The sequence below is a fragment of the Phalacrocorax aristotelis genome, chromosome 1, assembly GCF_949628215.1.
Source record: "Phalacrocorax aristotelis chromosome 1, bGulAri2.1, whole genome shotgun sequence".
Classification (NCBI taxonomy): domain Eukaryota; kingdom Metazoa; phylum Chordata; class Aves; order Suliformes; family Phalacrocoracidae; genus Phalacrocorax; species Phalacrocorax aristotelis.
In genome coordinates, this window is record NC_134276.1 from 60,736,501 (window position 1) to 60,754,263 (window position 17,763).

General features: G+C 40.2%; 1 protein-coding gene across 1 annotated transcript in view; it reads left to right on the top strand.

Annotated features, from left to right (window-relative positions):
- Nucleotides 1-17,763, top strand: part of ITGBL1 (integrin subunit beta like 1) — a 144,699-nt gene that overhangs the window by 125,021 nt on the left and 1,915 nt on the right. The window contains exons 9-10 of the mRNA XM_075090186.1: nucleotides 12,340-12,486; nucleotides 17,095-17,208. Coding sequence (XP_074946287.1) covers nucleotides 12,340-12,486; nucleotides 17,095-17,208 — 261 coding nt within the window. The remainder of the gene's footprint in view (nucleotides 1-12,339; nucleotides 12,487-17,094; nucleotides 17,209-17,763) is intronic.

Consider the following 17,763-nt stretch of genomic DNA (forward strand, 5'->3'; position numbering starts at 1 on the left):
AAATAATTTGAGACATTTTTAGATTATTCAAGGTTCAACTGTAATTTACTCCTTGACCCATATTCCTTCTGCTTTTGTTCTTTTACAAAGAAGAACTGGTTTCCCCTTCCTCTCTGTTCTCACACCACACAAGTGTTTCTTTGTTTGCACTTGTCTGGTTCTTCCATGTGAAGTGTGCTGAGATTAAAATTAACAAACATAGATGCTTTACTAATCACTCAGCTCTTTTCCATACACCACTTTTCCTCCTCTTGGCTGCCGGAGCTCTGGAGTGTCTCCTTCCCGCATTTCCCCCTCTCTCCCTCTCTTTCCTTCTTTTTTTTTTTTTCCTTCTTTTTTTTTTTTTTTTTTTTAATGCTGGCAGATCCTGAAATCTTATTTTCTTTGGCAATCTAGTGTCCACCTCTGCTTCTAATCCACCTGCATCAAGAGGTCACCCCCCATCCCAATAACTTAAGGCAGCACCTATTTAGGTGTAAGTACTAAGTACAGGAATGTTTATCTTCAGAGAGGCCCCATCAGATGCAGCTTTCTGATCACTCGCCATTTAGCAAGTGAATTCCCCTCACCTTCCCTCACCTTCAAACTCATAATGTGAGCCATTTTCCCCTTATGCATTTTCTGTGACTTTTCAGATCCTCAATAGCCTCTGGTGTACTGATAGCTTCAGCCCTACTCTTTAGTAATTTCCACTGTTTTGCTTGGCTATCACCTTCTATCCTGATAATATTTTGAATGTTTCCTTTGATATACAGTATTTCTCATATCTCCCTTTTTAGGAGATTCTACCAATTTTAACCTTATTTTCTTTCCCCTTTTGCACCTTATCTATTCACACACTTGTCTTATTAATTCTCCACACACATCTGTCTTCCTTTTGGGTTTGTCCGTGCTTTTATCTCAGCCTGAACCTCTTGACACCTCTTGCTGAACTGCTTATTCCTTCCTCTCTCCTTCTCTTTTCATTACTATTTTTCTACCACTGTTGCTACCTAGGCAATCACTATCAGGACACAGGCCCATGTTAGTAACTCTGGCTTCAGAGAATTGTAAGCTGAACTGCGTGAATGAGCAGGGCCTGACAGTGAGCACTGGGTGTCTGTAAAGCACAAGAAAGGAAGATGAGTGTTTTCAGATTAAATGCATGCTGAAATGAGAAATGTGAATGACAACCTAAATGATTTGAATAAGAATTGTTACTGGCCTCCTCTGACCAGCAGAGACTGATTAATAGCTTGCTTTCCAGACCAGCTGTCCATGCAATGGTAGAAAGACATGAGGCGAAAGATATGATAAATTAGGGTACAACTGAGTGAGACCCTATTACCATGTTTCTGCATGATTGTAGTGAGTCATTCACTTAAAAATTCAGCTGTCCATCATTGCAGTACCGGGAATAGAGACATTATGTCTCCACAAAGACAGAGGCTGGAGGAGGACTTGGCATAGATCCCACAGCATTCTGCTATTAGAAATGGATTCATTGAATTATGGAAACATAGAATCATAGAATGGTTTGAGTTTGAAGGGATGTTTAAAGATCATCTAGTCCAATCCCCCTGCCATGAGCAGGGACATCTTCAACTAGATCAGGTGCCCAAAGGCCCCTTCAAAGGGACCTTGAGCACTTTGAATGATGGGGCCTCCACAACTTCTCTGGGCAACCTGTTCCTGAATCTGAACACCTTCATAATACACAATTTCTCCCCAGTGTCCAATCTAAACTTACTCTTTCAGTTTAAAACCATTGTCCATTGTCCTGTCACTACAGGGGTTAGAAAAAATGTCTTTCTCCATCTCTCTTACAAGCCCCCTTTAAGTATTGAAAGGCTGAAGTAAGGCTTCCCCAGAGCCTTTTCTTCTCTAGTCTGAACAACCCCAACTGTCTCAGCCTTTCTTCAAAGGAGAGGTGCTTCACCCCTATGACCATTTTTGTGTCTCTTCTCTGGGCCTGCTCTAACAGGTCCATGTCTTTCTTGTGCTGGGGACTCCAGAATTCGATGCAGTACTCTAGGCTGGGTCTCATGAGAGTGGAGTAGAGAGGGAGAACCACCTCCCTTGACCTGCTTGCCAGGTCCTTCTTTTGTCTTTCCCTTCCTTTGTCTTGCCTCTGTACAGAGACTTAATATGCTATGGCTGGAGGAGGTGTCTCATGGAGCCTTTCTGAGATTGGTGTGTTCTACCTAAAGGCCCATTTCCTACAGTTCAGGTTTTTTTTAATGATGTAGGATTTGACGGGGTGTATTGCAGTGTTGATCCATGGCAATATTTAACATCATGGGGTTTTTCGCTTTACTTGGTTCTTTGAGTCTTTCATGTGCAAGTTAATTTTTTTTTGGTGCACACACATGTCCAGAGAATCACAGCACAAGTTCTTTCTTGGCATGGCTATGTCACTGATGTACACAAGGCTTGATATTTACTCGTCTTGTATCCTCGTGAGAGATACACCTCTCTGTCCTTTGAGGTTATGGCTGTGCTGCTAGCTGCAGATGTGTCCTGAGATTTCAAATGTTATTTGTTCCCTTACTGTGTCCAGACATGTTTTTCATCTGATGTCATCGTTGCCTGCTCCACCTCACTGGGTTGACTGTTGTCCATTATGTTCTGTTCTTTTTCAGAATTGAGGGCTGGCAGGCAACAAAGATTCAGGACAACAGTAAAGATCAATTTGAACTTGATTCAACAATTCTCTTAATTCCATTCATTTTGATTTGTTCTCTGGACCATTACTATCCTGGCCTAGCTCTAAGTTCTTGATACAGCAAAGCAGCTACCATTGAAGGAATAAAACAGAAGCCTGTTTGGGTCCTCTGCATGCTACCGGTTGGTGCAGGATTACACTGCTTAAAAACCCTACAATAAAAATAAACCCCGCCCCAGAAAAGGCAAAAAATTGGTTGAAGCTCCACACAAGTTCTTCACTAGGGCTACTAGCAAAGGCTGAAACTCACAACAGGTAACTCATAGCACAGCCCTTACCTATTTCTAGGGATGCTTCCATTTAGTTTTATGTCAGTATTTCAGCCTGCCCTTCATACAGTGGGCCACCAATTAGATAATCAGCTTCAAAAAGACCTTTTAATACTTAGTCATGGATGTTTGCACTGTCCTCAATGTTTAGGAACAACTAAGCCTCTGGTCATCCTAGAAAGCCAGTTCTTTGACTGGTGAAAATAGAATACTTTGGGAAATCTGATTTGTTTATTTTCAAGTGAGCAAATTCACTCTGATGACTTTTTAACTATTTGTTTTGGCCACAACACATCAAAATACAATCCTAACACTACAGGGAATCCAGTGTAATGGCATATCACATCCTGTCACATCAAGGAGTAAATGCAGCTATGTTTTCTGTTCGTTTATACCAATGCCCTTTGGTAAAAGGCATTAGTTCTCATTAGTTCAAGATTCTGGTTGTAGTATAAGGGCTTGTAAAAGATGGAGGAGCTGATTTATTATTGGAGGAAATGCTGAGGTAGTTAATATTTCCCTCCTTACTCAGGTCTGCCTTCAGACGTCTCTGTCCTATAACTGTAGGAAACCAGTGAAGCAAAACTCTACATGAGACTTTATGGGAGGGGAAGTTAATTTTTTTTTTTTTAATAAAATCCTCAAGTAAGTCAATTTTTACCACTCAGATACATTCTGTCATTGGTTTCATTGACTCACATTCTCGCGTCCAACATACAAGCAACAAAGTGTCTGGATTTAAGTAGTTTGGTCAGGATGACTTGTGTGTGACACAGAAGATGGACAACAGATGCCACCCATCATGTTCTCAGTAGGGTTTTTTTGTTTCATCTTGACTGACAACAAGAAGCTGGTTTTTAGGCACATCTTTTATATCATTTAGAACCCAACAGTTAGGATGATCCTTTGACTCATGATTTTGCTTATTATCATCTCTGTAAGTTTTAGGCAAGTCTGGTGCCTGTTGTCTGTGCTTTCACATTTTTTACATTCTTAGGAAAATGCTGTTCTTGTTGGGCTCACAAGGAAAAGAATGATACAAGTTACGTGCTGTGTCTGTGCTGAAATCTGTTGTCGTTGACCTCACTGTCTTCTGCTGACAGGTCATCATAGAAGTCATCATACCATTGTTTTACAACAGTGCAGATCTTCTGTTTTTGACAAAATAATACTTTACTCAGTTTTACTGTTGTGAATGTGTTGTTGGTTATCAAAATTGCCACGCTTTTAACCTCATTCTGGTGTTTCTTCTGCTGCTTATCTACATGTTTCCATTCATATGTCATTCACATTGGTCTTAAAATGTCCAATATAAGTCTGTGTATTGGCAAAGAACAAGGGAAAAGCTGTGGTTTGTAAGGCATACATATACCTAAAGCCACAATTCCTGGCTTTCCAATGTTTTAAACTTTTACAACAGAGACAGAAGCTTCCACATCACATTCTTACAATTAGTGAAGGATTCTAGGATCACGTAATCATCACCAGGATGTACAGTGGAGGTGCTCCCTCTCAAAAGGCTGGTATAAGTTGCCCCTAATTACCATGCTCCTTTGAATAAAAAGATTCAATTACTACCCAGCCAGGCTAAGTAATTTGATTCAGAGGAAGTACCGCCTTTCTTTTTTTTTTTTAATATAACTACATGTTATTATATGATAAATATATATAACAGAAACTGTGAATTATTTTCTGTGAAAGTTCTAGGTGCATACCACAGAAATCATATCTTACATTTATTTTTGTCATCTGTTCACTGAAGCAGAAATGTGATATTTTCAGATAGCATGTTCTTGTGAGGACCAATAAGACCATAACCATAAAAAAAGAGAGAGTTATGATTAATGATATACTTCATTAAGCAAAGCTAAGTATTAATATTACGGTGCAGTTGCTGTCAGACACTTTCCTCATTTCTTGAACTAATGTTGCTTCATAGAAACAGAAGTATATAGGACATTTATGGACCTCTTTAATATATCTAAAATGCAAATTAGGAGAGAAAAATAATCCCAGCCTGTCTCCCAGATGAAGACAGCTTTTGGCATTGACTGGTCTGAAAATTCAGAGATATGAATTCATCTCCTGACTCTACCATGGCTCCTCAGACTACATGGGGCATCATTTCAAAGTCTTCAGCTGTCTAAAGTTAGGCACCTTGTATGTTTGCTGATGCCCAAGGCTACCCTTGCCTGAGCCCAGCTTGATTCCACAAGGACACAGGGATGCCTGCCACCATCATGAGGATGTCCTTGATATCTTAGGGTATGTAACATGGCACTAGGCATCTGGATTGAACCCATCATTTCTCTGTGGTTCCTGTTATGTTAAAATAATAGTTTATTTCCTATATAACAGGGTTTTCATCTTTTCCATTGAAGAGTCTTCAGAGCAGAGACCGTGTTCTTTTGACTGAGAAATCTGAAATGCATATAAATGTTACAGAATTCACTAGACATTTTGATACTATTTAATAGAGAGTTTTAATTATGGTATTTGTTATTGAAAAACACAGTTGATTCTTCTGGGGAAAAAAGTTCAAACACATACTTACTGGGTAAAACTGGTGCTAAAAAAAGTGAAGATGACAGTATTAGGTAGCGGAGAATTCAGACTCCACCCGGCATAAAGCTACTGTGAATCAGGGTTTTAATTTGATAACACTAAGTAGAGAGTTAATGATTCAGTCCTTGCACTTAACTACTTCATCCTAGTTCTGAGGAACATCCAGGGGCAGCAACAGAAAAATTCAAAAGGATCAGTGGGTATTGAATTAGATACAAGAGTTACTAATGTAGCCGGTACAGGTATTAATGTGTATGGTATATTTTGTATTAAATTAGTTTTGTTTTATTTACCTAATTTTACTTTCCTAAGTTTTCTTTTAAATACACTACATATTTCTGTCCTGGTCACTCAGACATTTGTGCAGGTGTCTGAAAATTTGTGACTTTACATAGATGCACAGAGAATGTATTTTGTTTAGCTTTTCATATAGCATAAAATATGATTTAGGTCTGCAAAAATTTATTGAATCTTAAAATTAAAATTTTAATTGAAATTAAAATTAAAACTTTAATGGAATCTTTCTGTTGAAATGAGCAGTAAAGGAATTGCTAATGCATCAACATTTAAATTGATTAATGGATATTAATTTGTAAAGCCAAAAGGGGCTTATAGGTCGAACCTCATATATTAGGCTATAAATAGCCATTACACCATACCCAGGCTTCCCCTATGTTAAAGTCTGTGTACTGTGTGCATCTAAAGTCTTGTTTCTGAGAAGGCCATGCTCTGAAGACCCTAAGAAATCTGCAGCAAATGCAAACATCCCTAGAAAGTTTGTTCCAGTAGTCATCATCCTTGTTTGAAATGCTGTTTTGTTTCTCAAATGAATTTGTCAGTATCAGCTTTTGTCTCTGGTTCTTGCTCTGTCTTTCTCTGGTAGTTTGAGAATTCCCATTCTAGCACCTTCAAAGAAGGTAGCTCAGATACTGCTGAAAGACTTAGCTTTTTTTTTCTTCTCTATCTTCCTTCCGTCCCCGCCCCAAATAGGCTAAGCCAGATACAGATCTTTGAAATTCTTTCACCAAGCCATTTTCTCTGCCCTTTGAATACTTTCTTTGGAACTTTTTGGGACTCTTCCAAGTTTTTAAAAATCTCATCAAACATGGATATCACAGTGAGTTGCAGGACTTTAATGTCCATCTCATAAATGCTCTAAACGTTCCTACTAATTTCTGTTCCTACTTACTTCTGTCTTGTTAATATGCATGAGGACGGCATTAGCCCTTTTCACTGCAGTGTTTCACTTGAAGACTTTACTGAGCTGCCTGACTGTTGTGTTGCTCAGATTGGAGACACGGTCCACCTTTATTAGACTTGGACAACACGAGGCAACCTATTATGAAAATATAAGACAATCTATTTTGCTTCACATTTACATTATTTCTCTAACTGTAGTTACACAGAATACATACAGAATTGTATAGGTTGGAAAAAACCTTTAAAATCATCAAGTCCAACTGTAATCCTAACACTACCAAGCTAAACCATATCCCTAAGCACCACATCCAAATGGCTTTTAAATACCTCCAGGGATGGTGACTAAACCGCTTCCCTGGGCATCCTGTTCCAGTGCTTGACAACCCTTTCGGTGAAGAACTTTTTCCTAATGTCTAATCTAAACTTCCCCTGATGCAGCTTGAGGCTTTTTCCTCTTGTCCAATTTCTTTTTACTTGGGAGAAGAGACCAACACCCACCTCGCTACAACCTCCTTTCAGGTAGTTGTAGAGAGTGATAAGGTCTCCCCTCAGCCTCCTCTTCTCCAGGCTAAATAACCCCAGTTCCCTCAACCTCTCCTCATAAGACCTGCTCTCCAGACCTTTCACCAGCTTCTTTGCCCTTCTCTGGACACGCCCCAGCACCTCCATGTCCCTCTTGTACTGAGGAGCCCAAAACTGAACACGGTACTCAAGGTGCAGCCTCACCAGTGCCGAGTACAGGGGCACGATCACTGCCCTGCTCCTGCTGGCCACACTATTCCTGATACAAGCCAGGATGCTGTTGAAAACCTTCTTGGCCACCTGGGCACGCTGCTGGCTCATGTTCAGCCAGCTGTCAGCCAGCACCTGTAGGTCCTTTTCTGCCAGTTGTCACAATTGTTCCAGTCTTAAGGCATTCTCTTCAGATTCAATAAAAATAAAAATAACATTAAAAATCAGTGACCTAGTAATGTGTTTACCAACCCTTTTAGCATATTTGGGCAGGTTAATGAAGCCCATTCACTTAGAAATTTTTCTTCCAGATAGATGTTTAATATTATCTTATGTTAATAATATAATGGAAAGTTCTTTATCATAGTCCTGTAATAAAAAACAGAAAATCCTGGTTTTATTCAAATACAGAGGGGGATGTTTGTTGCATTCACTGCATTGTTCTAAAGCAGGGTTCCTGCATTATGCTGAGATTTTTCATATTCCTAGCACACTTTTAAAACTCCTTATTTTTCATCCAGTTATGGATTTTTGGGTTTAAGGTTTTTTTTCCTATTACATCCATTTTATCCACAACAAAATTTCTCATTTATATTTGTTGGTATCTGTTTAATCTTTTCTTCTCTGCTTGTAAAGCCTTCTCATTCCTAAATAGTAGCATCTCTCTACCATTAGACCTAGGTGGACTTCTCTCTTACTGAAGACTATCAGATAAATTCTTCATAGAGGACAGACAAATACATATTTTCATAGCTGAAAATTTGTTTTCCCCTTTTCTGGCTAATATTGACTTTATTATGTATTTATTATAATAGTTTGAGAAACTTTTGTTCTCCTGAGGTACCGAATTTTGTTTGGGACTGGCCTGTTTGCCCTTCCTGAACGTCATCTTGTTGTAATCATTTAGTCTACAGATATGAACCAGCTTCCTCTGCAATGATTACCTCACCTTTTTCATCACACTGACATTCCTGTGTATTGGCGACTTTTGTATAAGGAAATTATCATGCAAGTGTTTTGGGAACTCTGACAACAGTTGCATCAGTAGTTCTAAACTGAAGTTCTCCACAACCACACAGTTCTTTTTCCAGGCAAGGTAAGAAACGGAGGCCCCATCCCTGGAAATATTCCAGGTCAGGCTGGACGGGGCTCTGAGCAACCTGATCTAGTTGAAGATGTCCCTGCTCACTGCAGGGGGGTTGGACTAGGTGCCCTCCAAAAAGTCCCTTCCAACCCAAACCATTCTATGATTCTATGATTCTAAATAATTCATCATGGTGTCCGGGTTGATTTGGGTCGATTTGGATTATAATGGACCTCTGCTAGTAATCTGTCACAGCTTGCTTTGTTGCTGCATTTGTATTTCACATTTAAATCTTGTGGTTACTGGATTTATTGATAATTCTAAACAAAGTAACAGTATCTTTAACATCTTTTTCTCTCCTTTGCCTCTCCCCCGTCACAGTTTTCCTTCTTGATTTGAGATTAATGTTTAAAACATTCTGTTACCTATTTAAATGTTCATTAACATAGGTTTTTATGAATGAAGATCTATAGTCTCAGAGCCACTGCAATATGCAATTTGTTTGTGATTTTAAGTGTTTCATGTTATATCTGAATTGATGATAGACCAACACTTTCCAGTAAATCTGCTTAACCTGAATAGTTAAATCAGTATTTTATCATGTTCGCCAATTCAGTTGGGCTGGGCTTCTTTGATTACAGAGTTTTCTTTTCCCCTTTACTCTCTGATTGCTGCATTCTTGAGTTTTATACTCTTCTATGGAGGGAATTATATTCAGATCTAAAAGGAGCTATGAGCAAGAGCAACGCCTTTTTGTTGCTGCCCTTGCCCATTAATTTTGAGATTCTGGGATTCATTGGAATGAAACTGGGGCACTTTGAATGTAATTTGAATATTACACTCAACTGAAAGCCATTGCTCATAATGTTTTGGCCCGTCCTTTTGGTCAGCTTGTTTGGACATCTTGAGACAACTACAAAGAACCTCTTCAAGGAGGATATACAAACTAAACCATGTTAAGCAGCTAGTCACAGGCTAACACACACAGAAGATAGCTAGGAGTTAACAAGCATTGGGTTAGGTACTTGCGTACTCACCACCCTGAAGGATGGGGCATCCAAAGAACTGCAGCTGCCTAAGCTGGTGTCAGCTAGGAGTAAATATTTTTTTGGTAAAATGGATTACTTCAGACAAAAGCATCCTTTAATTTTTGAGGATTTATATGGCATAAAGGTGGAGAGTAATTGTCACTTCAGAAAAATGCATGTCAAAATTTTATGTGGTAAACTGTAAACTCTGTGTTATGTAAATTAATAGATTATTCATTACCTTTTATTTGTCTTGCGTAAAGGCTTTACAGACATGATCAGTCTCTGCATTTTATAAATCATAACGACCATACAAGAAAAATGACACAAAACTATTTTCTCAATGAAATCAGCATGGGTTTATTACCATTTGTTGCTAAAATAAGTACCAGTATTTGTGTCTCCACAAATAATTTTCCAACACTAGCATCCGGTTGTATGTTTTTCTCTTCAGTGATTGAGCTATTCTCAAATCTAATCTAGAAGTTACTAAGAAAAAATAAATAAGGTGGATAAAAGTGCTCTGACAGGACCTTAGCTATAGTTAAGTTAATGTAGACAATTGCATGCCATCTACCTGGAAGGAGCATATGGGAAAATATATGGGCTTCTTCTCTACCTCTTGTATTTTGGTTTGTAGTATAGTTGTTCTTGTTTCCCAGACTAACACAGAAGCTAAAGTAGCATCAGGCTTCTATTGTTGCTAGTTATCAATTTGTAATATTTGATATACGTTAAATGCATATATGTAAATTTGTAATTGCTGAATGTCACTTGCAGAAGTGGGGAGGAACACTGTCATAATAAGACTGCATCATTGTTACCGAGTGTTTGAAGTTGTAGAGGTAATGAGATTTAAAAGAAAAAGATCAATACACAGTCTGGGGTACAAAAATTATTCTGATCACTTAGATCGCTGTAAATGACAGCTTCAAGGCTTTGGAGCTTCCAGTATTTTCTAATTTAAATTAGTAAAGTATTTGGCCGTGAGTAAAACAGGGAATTCCACTTATAGCAAACCACAAGGTTTGTCTCTCCTTTTGGCTTCTGTCAGTGCTGCCTCCCAGTTTACAGTGTCAGGTTGCACGGTTGCCTCATGAGAAATCCACAAATTAGAAGAGCAAAATTGCTGGTTTGCTTTTCTGTGTCCTACAGCTCAATGCTTTGCCAGATACTCCTACTGCTTGTTCCCTTCTTCCCAGCTCATGCTCCCAAATTATCTCAGTCCCCTCATTTCCACTCGCTTGCCCTACATAGCAGGTAGGATAGGCCAACAGTCACTGGTATGTATAATTTGCTTCTTTTAAACCCAGTAAACTGATTAGTTAAGGAATGATCTTCTCTGCGGCAGAAATATTATTCCAGATTGAAAGGTGAAATTCTGGCTGGGAGGCATGTCTTTTTCTTCTATTTTCCATTTCCATGTTCTTGTCTGCATTTGTTGTCACTTTTCCCTTCTTCCTGGCCAGATTTTCCCCTCAGTTTACTATTCAACATATTTTTCTTTTTTATCAGTCTTCCTAAAAATAATTCTCAAAAATTCTATTTAATCTCTTTTTTTCCTCCTGTTTTTAAGCATCGATTATAGCTTCTAGGCTCTATATTTGACCCATGTTCTAGCACTTCTTTGACCTTTCCCTCACTTGCCATTTCCTGTCCTTCTTTCCCTAACATTTCAAAGTCTATTCTTGTCCACTTGCCCTCTATTTTATGTTTTTTCTCATTCCTCTTTTCTCTCTGTCCTTTCATTTCCCCCTATTTTCACCCTTACTGTTAATCATTTTTTGACAGCTATGTTCTCACTACTGTATTCCTCTTCTTTCTGTCTATCTTCCTTCTCGTTCAGGCTTCTTGTCTTGACCTGGGAATGGAAATCTTTGTGTCCCTGTGGAGACAGACCACCATGTTAGCCTTCCCATTCTTCTTCGAAGTCCTGCCTTGGGGTCATAGAAGCGTGTGCTCTGGAGAACGCTATGGCCTCGTCCTCCTTTCTGCTCCTCCCTCAGCATTTCACTACAGTGTCAGGAGTGAAAGTGCCAAACCTTTTAAACTGCTGAGCTGGGATACCTATGTCTGGAGAAGAGATGCAGAAAAGAAACAGGATGTTGTTAGGGTGATGAGAGAAACTCTTTGCAGGTAGCCATCTGGGTTTACATGCAACCAATTTTAGCGGTTGCGTGAGATCCTGAGGGAATTATCTTCATCCTGTACTGTATAAGTTAACTGCAGAGTATGTTGAGTCCAGGCCTTGCGCATCAGCTGGTCCATGCACTGCAGCAGATAACCATCAGTAATGGGCTGCTGGAGGAGACTGTAGCTTTATCTCCTTTGCCTGTTCTGCTGTGTGCTGCGCTGCTCAGCCCCCTGCTGGGGTCTGCTGCTTCAGGTGATAGTATGGGATATGCAGGTGAGACTTTAGCGCTGGGCTGCAGGATTAAACGCATGAGAGGGAAGGGGTTATGTCCTCAGCACACTGTGGATTAGGGGACATCCCATAAATTTGAGTTAATGCTGAGCTTTTCAGATGGGGAGAGCCATGCCTATGCTTGTCTGCACATCACTAGGGCCCCCTGTTCAACACACTAATGACAGAACTAAAGAAGGCCACCCTGCTGGGAAGCTGTGCTGTCCATCTATCTGTCTGTCTATCCCATAGCACACACTTCACACTGCAGAGGTCTGGAGATGATCTCAGTCGTGACCACAGTCACTGCTCTCTGCCTGATTTGCTCGTAACCAACCTTGGTGTCATTACAGGCCACGGTATCTGCTCCTGCGGCCGATGCATTTGCCGGGATGGGTGGTTTGGAAAGTTGTGCCAGCATTCAAGGAAGTGCAACATGACGGAGGAGGAGAGCAGAAGTCTCTGCGAGTCAGCGGATGGCGTATTGTGCTCGGGGAAGGGTAAGACCTGGCAGCTGAGCTGCCCTATGTCAGTGCCCTGGCAGAAGAAAGCTATCATGCTCTGGAAGAGTAATGTGCAGGGCAGTAGGTTGTTGTTGAGTAACCCTTTTTTTCAGAGGCACCCGTTATTAAAAGGATGTTATATTTGCACTTACATAATGCACTTACAACCATTTTGTCAAACACCCTCCACAGCCGTACGTGTTTTGCAGCATTGCTCTCCTATGCAATTTGTTAATAGCATATAATTTCCTGTATGTGTTTATCTGATGGTCTGCATTGAGCAGCTGTACATTATAGACTAACCGTTCGTGCCCCATACAGCTTGAGGGGCAGAGGCACTACCTGCACCAACACTGCAGTGGGCAAGATGGCAAATGTAATATCTCAGGCAAGAGTAAGTGGGGAGAGTGTTTAACAGCAACACCTTAATCACCCCCGCGCCCCAAAACAGCAGCAAAGCAAAGGTAGATGCCTGCACTCCCCATGACAGAATCCCACAAACTCTCTCATTTACTAATTTTTATTCAGGTGGTGGCATCAGCTTCTGTCCAGCTATAAAAAATTGCCGCAGGGAGGAATACAATTCAGAAAATCTCGATAATTATCTGAGATCGTTCTCTGAGGTTCTTATTTTGCAGTCTTTCAGGCTAGGAAATTGCATTACTGGAAAGAGGGCTTTTTAGCTCCCCCATAGTGCAAACTGCCTATTTTTGTATATAAGATGTCTGAAAGAGACTAGACAAAAAATAGGTGGTGGGACTGGCTGCAGGCTTGAATTCACCTGCTCCAGGCTGGACGTGCCATTTCCTCTGTTCATATATCCCTCATGTGGGCAGGGAAGAAACCTGCTAGCTGGAAAAAAAGACAGTTAAGAGCCTTCTACATCAACCAGATTTTCAGCTGTCCCTTTGGTAACTTTTGTTTCAGTGCAAAGGAAATTTAAATGGGGTTTGCGGGCTGGCCTTCTTCCACCTGTATTATCAGTTGTCAGAATTGTCCCCACTGTGCTATTTTACTTTGCTTTTTTCCCTCCAGTTGTCACAATGCCATAGAAAATGAGGAAGTTGCACTGTTTCTCTATTGTTTCCAGAAGATGTAGCTATCTTTAAATTAGTATATGTGTAAGAAGATGCTGAGTTACTGGAGAAATGGGGTTACTCTGTTTTATTGCAGCAGCTAACTTTTCTTCTCTCAGTCAAGGTCTCCTTGTGATTTTTTATATAAACCGCGAAGGTGAGAGAATACGTTTCACTAAAATGCACTATATAAGTCTAAACATGAAAAATTATGTTGAATTTTAAAGTATTTGTATTATCTGCTACTTTTTTGTAAGGATGGCTGAGAGCTATTTATTCCAGCCTGTGGAATTTTTAGGCTTTTTAAGTGGCTTTTTTCTTTTTTGTTTTTTAAGTGTCTTTGACCTCCTGGCACAGGTAAATTTCCAATGTGATGGAAGGTAGCCCTGAGGACAGTCAATATAATAAAGCTGTGTCAGATTAGATGCTGTAGCAGCTTTATTGTGGGAACAGCTGGATGCCTGTAAGTGCTTGTCCCAGCACAGAAATACCTACATAAGATAACTTCCAGAAGTATGCGGCCAGTGAACATACAAGGAGGCCACTTCCTCCTGCCTCTCTGAGCAGGATGGGGCTCACAGGCAAAGACAGTCTAATTACTTGCAAATTTTGTTTCTACGCTTAGCTCTTTTTTGCCTTTTTTTCTCCTTTTATTTTTTTTTTAGGCAAATCTCTTCTTGATGCTTAAATATGCATCTGCAAATCTTCTCTTACTGGGTACTGGCACTATCCAGAGGCCAAAATGACAAATTGTTCTTTCTGTTTCATTTCTTTGAGCAATAAGTAACCATTCATTACTGGTCAAATAAAGAGGAATTTTGAACCTGTGCACTAACAGTGGTTATTCTGTCTTAGCTGGAAACATAGCCAATATATGCAAGTGCTATAATGGATCAAGGGAGCTTGACTGTCTGTATGTAGGATTTAATAGACTCTAAGGAGTCCCAGTTTTCAGCAGATAACTGCTGAACACTTTCAGAAAATTACACTCTGATAATATAAACAGAGTTGGACATCCTCATCCCTTGGCTGTTTTCAAAATCTTGGCTTGCTGACTATGCCACCTGTAGTAAAAGCTCTTCCCAAGGAAAACAGCAACACCCACCACGCTGCTGCCTCCCTGGCAGTAAATGTAGGGCTGCAGATGGCTGCTGTAACGGTGCAGGACGCGGACTAGGTAATGAGCCAAATCCCATCCGAGAGGATCTGGCTGGGATCCCAGGGAACACCCCGCAACTCATTAGACTCGTTTTAATTAAACTGAGGAGCCTCCCAGAGCAGCATGCTCTGTTCAGGGAAAAGACTTGATACATTCATTCTCCCTAACAGATTTTACATTATGGAGCCTGATCTTCCTTGGTTGACTTGGTGTTAAATTTGCTGTATCTTCTGCAAAATAATTTTAAACATTGTGGGCATCCCTCAGTAGCAGCATCAATACTTGCTTATGCAGGGTCACCTCAGGTTTCTTACAATATCATGCTCTTATTAACTGCTTTAGTTTCACTAGAATTCTCATACTATTCATCATAATTTTCAGCTGTCAGTACCCTTGTAGTTTGTATAAATGGAGACATTTAGTTTAAATTGCCCTCAAGTATGTCTTAGTGTATCTCTTATACAGTAACCATGCAATGCGTATGCTATCCTCCACTGCCTCTTTACCGAGTGGCATTTTTTAACCTTGTAGGGAATGTCAGCATTTTCTGTGCCCGTGGCTCAGTAAACAATACTCAGAACTCATGGAAAAAGTAGATGCTTCACCAAATACTCCCACACCCAAGTGTTCCAATCACTAGCTCTTCCTGTATATATTTACGTGTTCTATATGTTACAAGTTAAAACAGCATTTCTCTAAAATTAAGCAATGAGTTAATTTTTGTCAACTTACAATAAACACTAAATTACTTACATTTTTAATGAAAAAATTAGATACTCTGCTGAGGCTGTTCTGAAGAATTTTAAAGAGTTAAATTTCAGTGATCAGAGTCACTTCAGTATTTATGGGAAAAACCTAGGGATAATTGGTTGATATGGTCAGATCCACTTTTTTGTTAAAAATGTGGATTTGGATTTTTACTATGGGTTTTATTCAGAGGTGACTGAAAGGAATAGGAAGATGGAAAAAGCATCATCTTATACACTTTGGCTCAGGCCCTGTTAAGTAACCCATGAATTCTGTTTAGGTGATATTCTGACATAACTATCATGGTTTTAGCTGGGATTCCTACTATACATATTTTTCTTTAATATTCCATTAAACACATTAGCGCCTTTGTACTGGACTCATTCTGGAAATATTGCAAGAGGGTGGGATTTTCAACAGCATCTAGCTCATTTGTAGGCATATTCTGTTAAAGGTCGACAGCTGCTTTGGGGACTTTTTCTTTTTAAAGTCCACCTCCCATAATTGAAAACCCTGTGTGTATTCTTTGCTCTCTGTTTTTTGAGATTCTTGTATTGATTTGTGCTGTAACCAGTTCTTAGGGCTCGGTCCACAAAAGGACTTTTGATGAGCAGTTACTAAGCGCCCCACCTTGGCGTTTGTGTCTGAACTCTGTATAGGGTCAGGCAGCTGAGGGTGGGCTCTGTAAAAGCCAGCTCTTTATAGGCAGCTGTTGAAATCATCCAGGAGGAGTTACCATCTCCTGATGGCATTTCGAGCTGCAGAAAAGCCTCTCTCACACCTTTCTCAGGCTACAGGCTTCCTGACACATGATTGCCTGGGCACAACTGTCCCTTTCCAGGATTGAGAGCCATGAACCTTCTCCTGAAGGTAGGGGTGTCTCTGAGTCTTCCCTTAAAGGGAGGTTTCTGGTGCTCAGTGGGTTAAAGCATCGCCTGAATGTCACCATAAAGTCCCTCCTTTGCCTGTGGGGGTATGGCCTGACATCCCTGAGGAGGAGGAGAGCAGCTTATCCCAACAAGGAGCACTGGGGAACTCTGCAGGAATGAGCAAACTGCTGAACCGCAATTGAGTGCACAAACCCTTTCTGATCCAGAGCAAATATTTAGTAATTCCATGGGAGGTGGAGCAGCTTCGTTTGTGGTGATGAGGATTTTGGGTGTCTACATTTTAGTCTTGGGAACCTCTGGTCTTATGTGGACTCATCCTTAAAGGTTGTAGATGAGGAGGCCCATTTTCTTCCTGGGTACGATTTTATTGCCTTCAGTAACAGTGGATCAGGGACAATTTGAGCTTTTCTGGTTGAAAAAAGAGAAGAGAAGCCCTGATTGTAGGTCTCTGAAACCAAAGGAAAGCTTCAAAATGTGAGTCCTGATTAAGTGAAATAGCAGAATCAAAGCATTAGCAGTAACATCCCACCATACTCTAACTCACCCCCAAATAATCCTTTTATTCAAAAAGCTTTTAGCTTGATTATTTTCTTTTATGCAATAGCTTCCCAGGCAGCAATTTTGTGCATATGCGCACGTGTGTGTGTCTGCACGTGTGTGTCTGGGGATGTTATTTTCTAGTCTGAAAATGCCAGTGCTCTTTGACTGCAAGTAATAATTTTTGTGATTTCAGGTTCCTGCCACTGTGGAAAGTGCATCTGTTCACCACAGGAATGGTACATTTCAGGCGATTTCTGTGAATGCGATGACAGAGACTGTGACAAACACGACGGTCTCATTTGCACAGGTGCAGTACGGGCTAACACTTAATTGCTCTAAGAAACAAACTGTGTTGATGGGAATTATGTTAGACAAAGCCCAGCTTCTTCTTTCTCCACTGATGGAGGAAGTGCATTTGCTGGTTATTCAAACCTGCTATAATTGTTTCTTCGTGCAGCGTGATAATCAACTTAAGGTTTCAAAACAACAGTTGAAAGCCTGAGTATGAATTTAAATAAGTAAGCCAGCTATGAAATCCATCAACAATTTTTCACTGTAACTGACCACACGTTAACTGCTTTTTGGCAAAGGACGTACAGCGTCAGCGTTGTGATCATGAGGTCTTTAACTTTTGTTCTCTTACTGGGCTTTCTGTGCGTATAATGTATTTAAGTCATAGAAAAAATTCACTTGTCTGATGCTCTTTGGTAGGTGAGAGGCATAGCTGTGTGGGTTAACAGAGCTTCCTGGCAGGCAGACAGTTCTCAGTGGGAGGCTGAAATACCTGACAGTTTTTCGTATGACGTGATGGCGAGTGATTAAAGTGGCTTCACCTTAACATTGTCTGAGCGTTCAGGTGGCA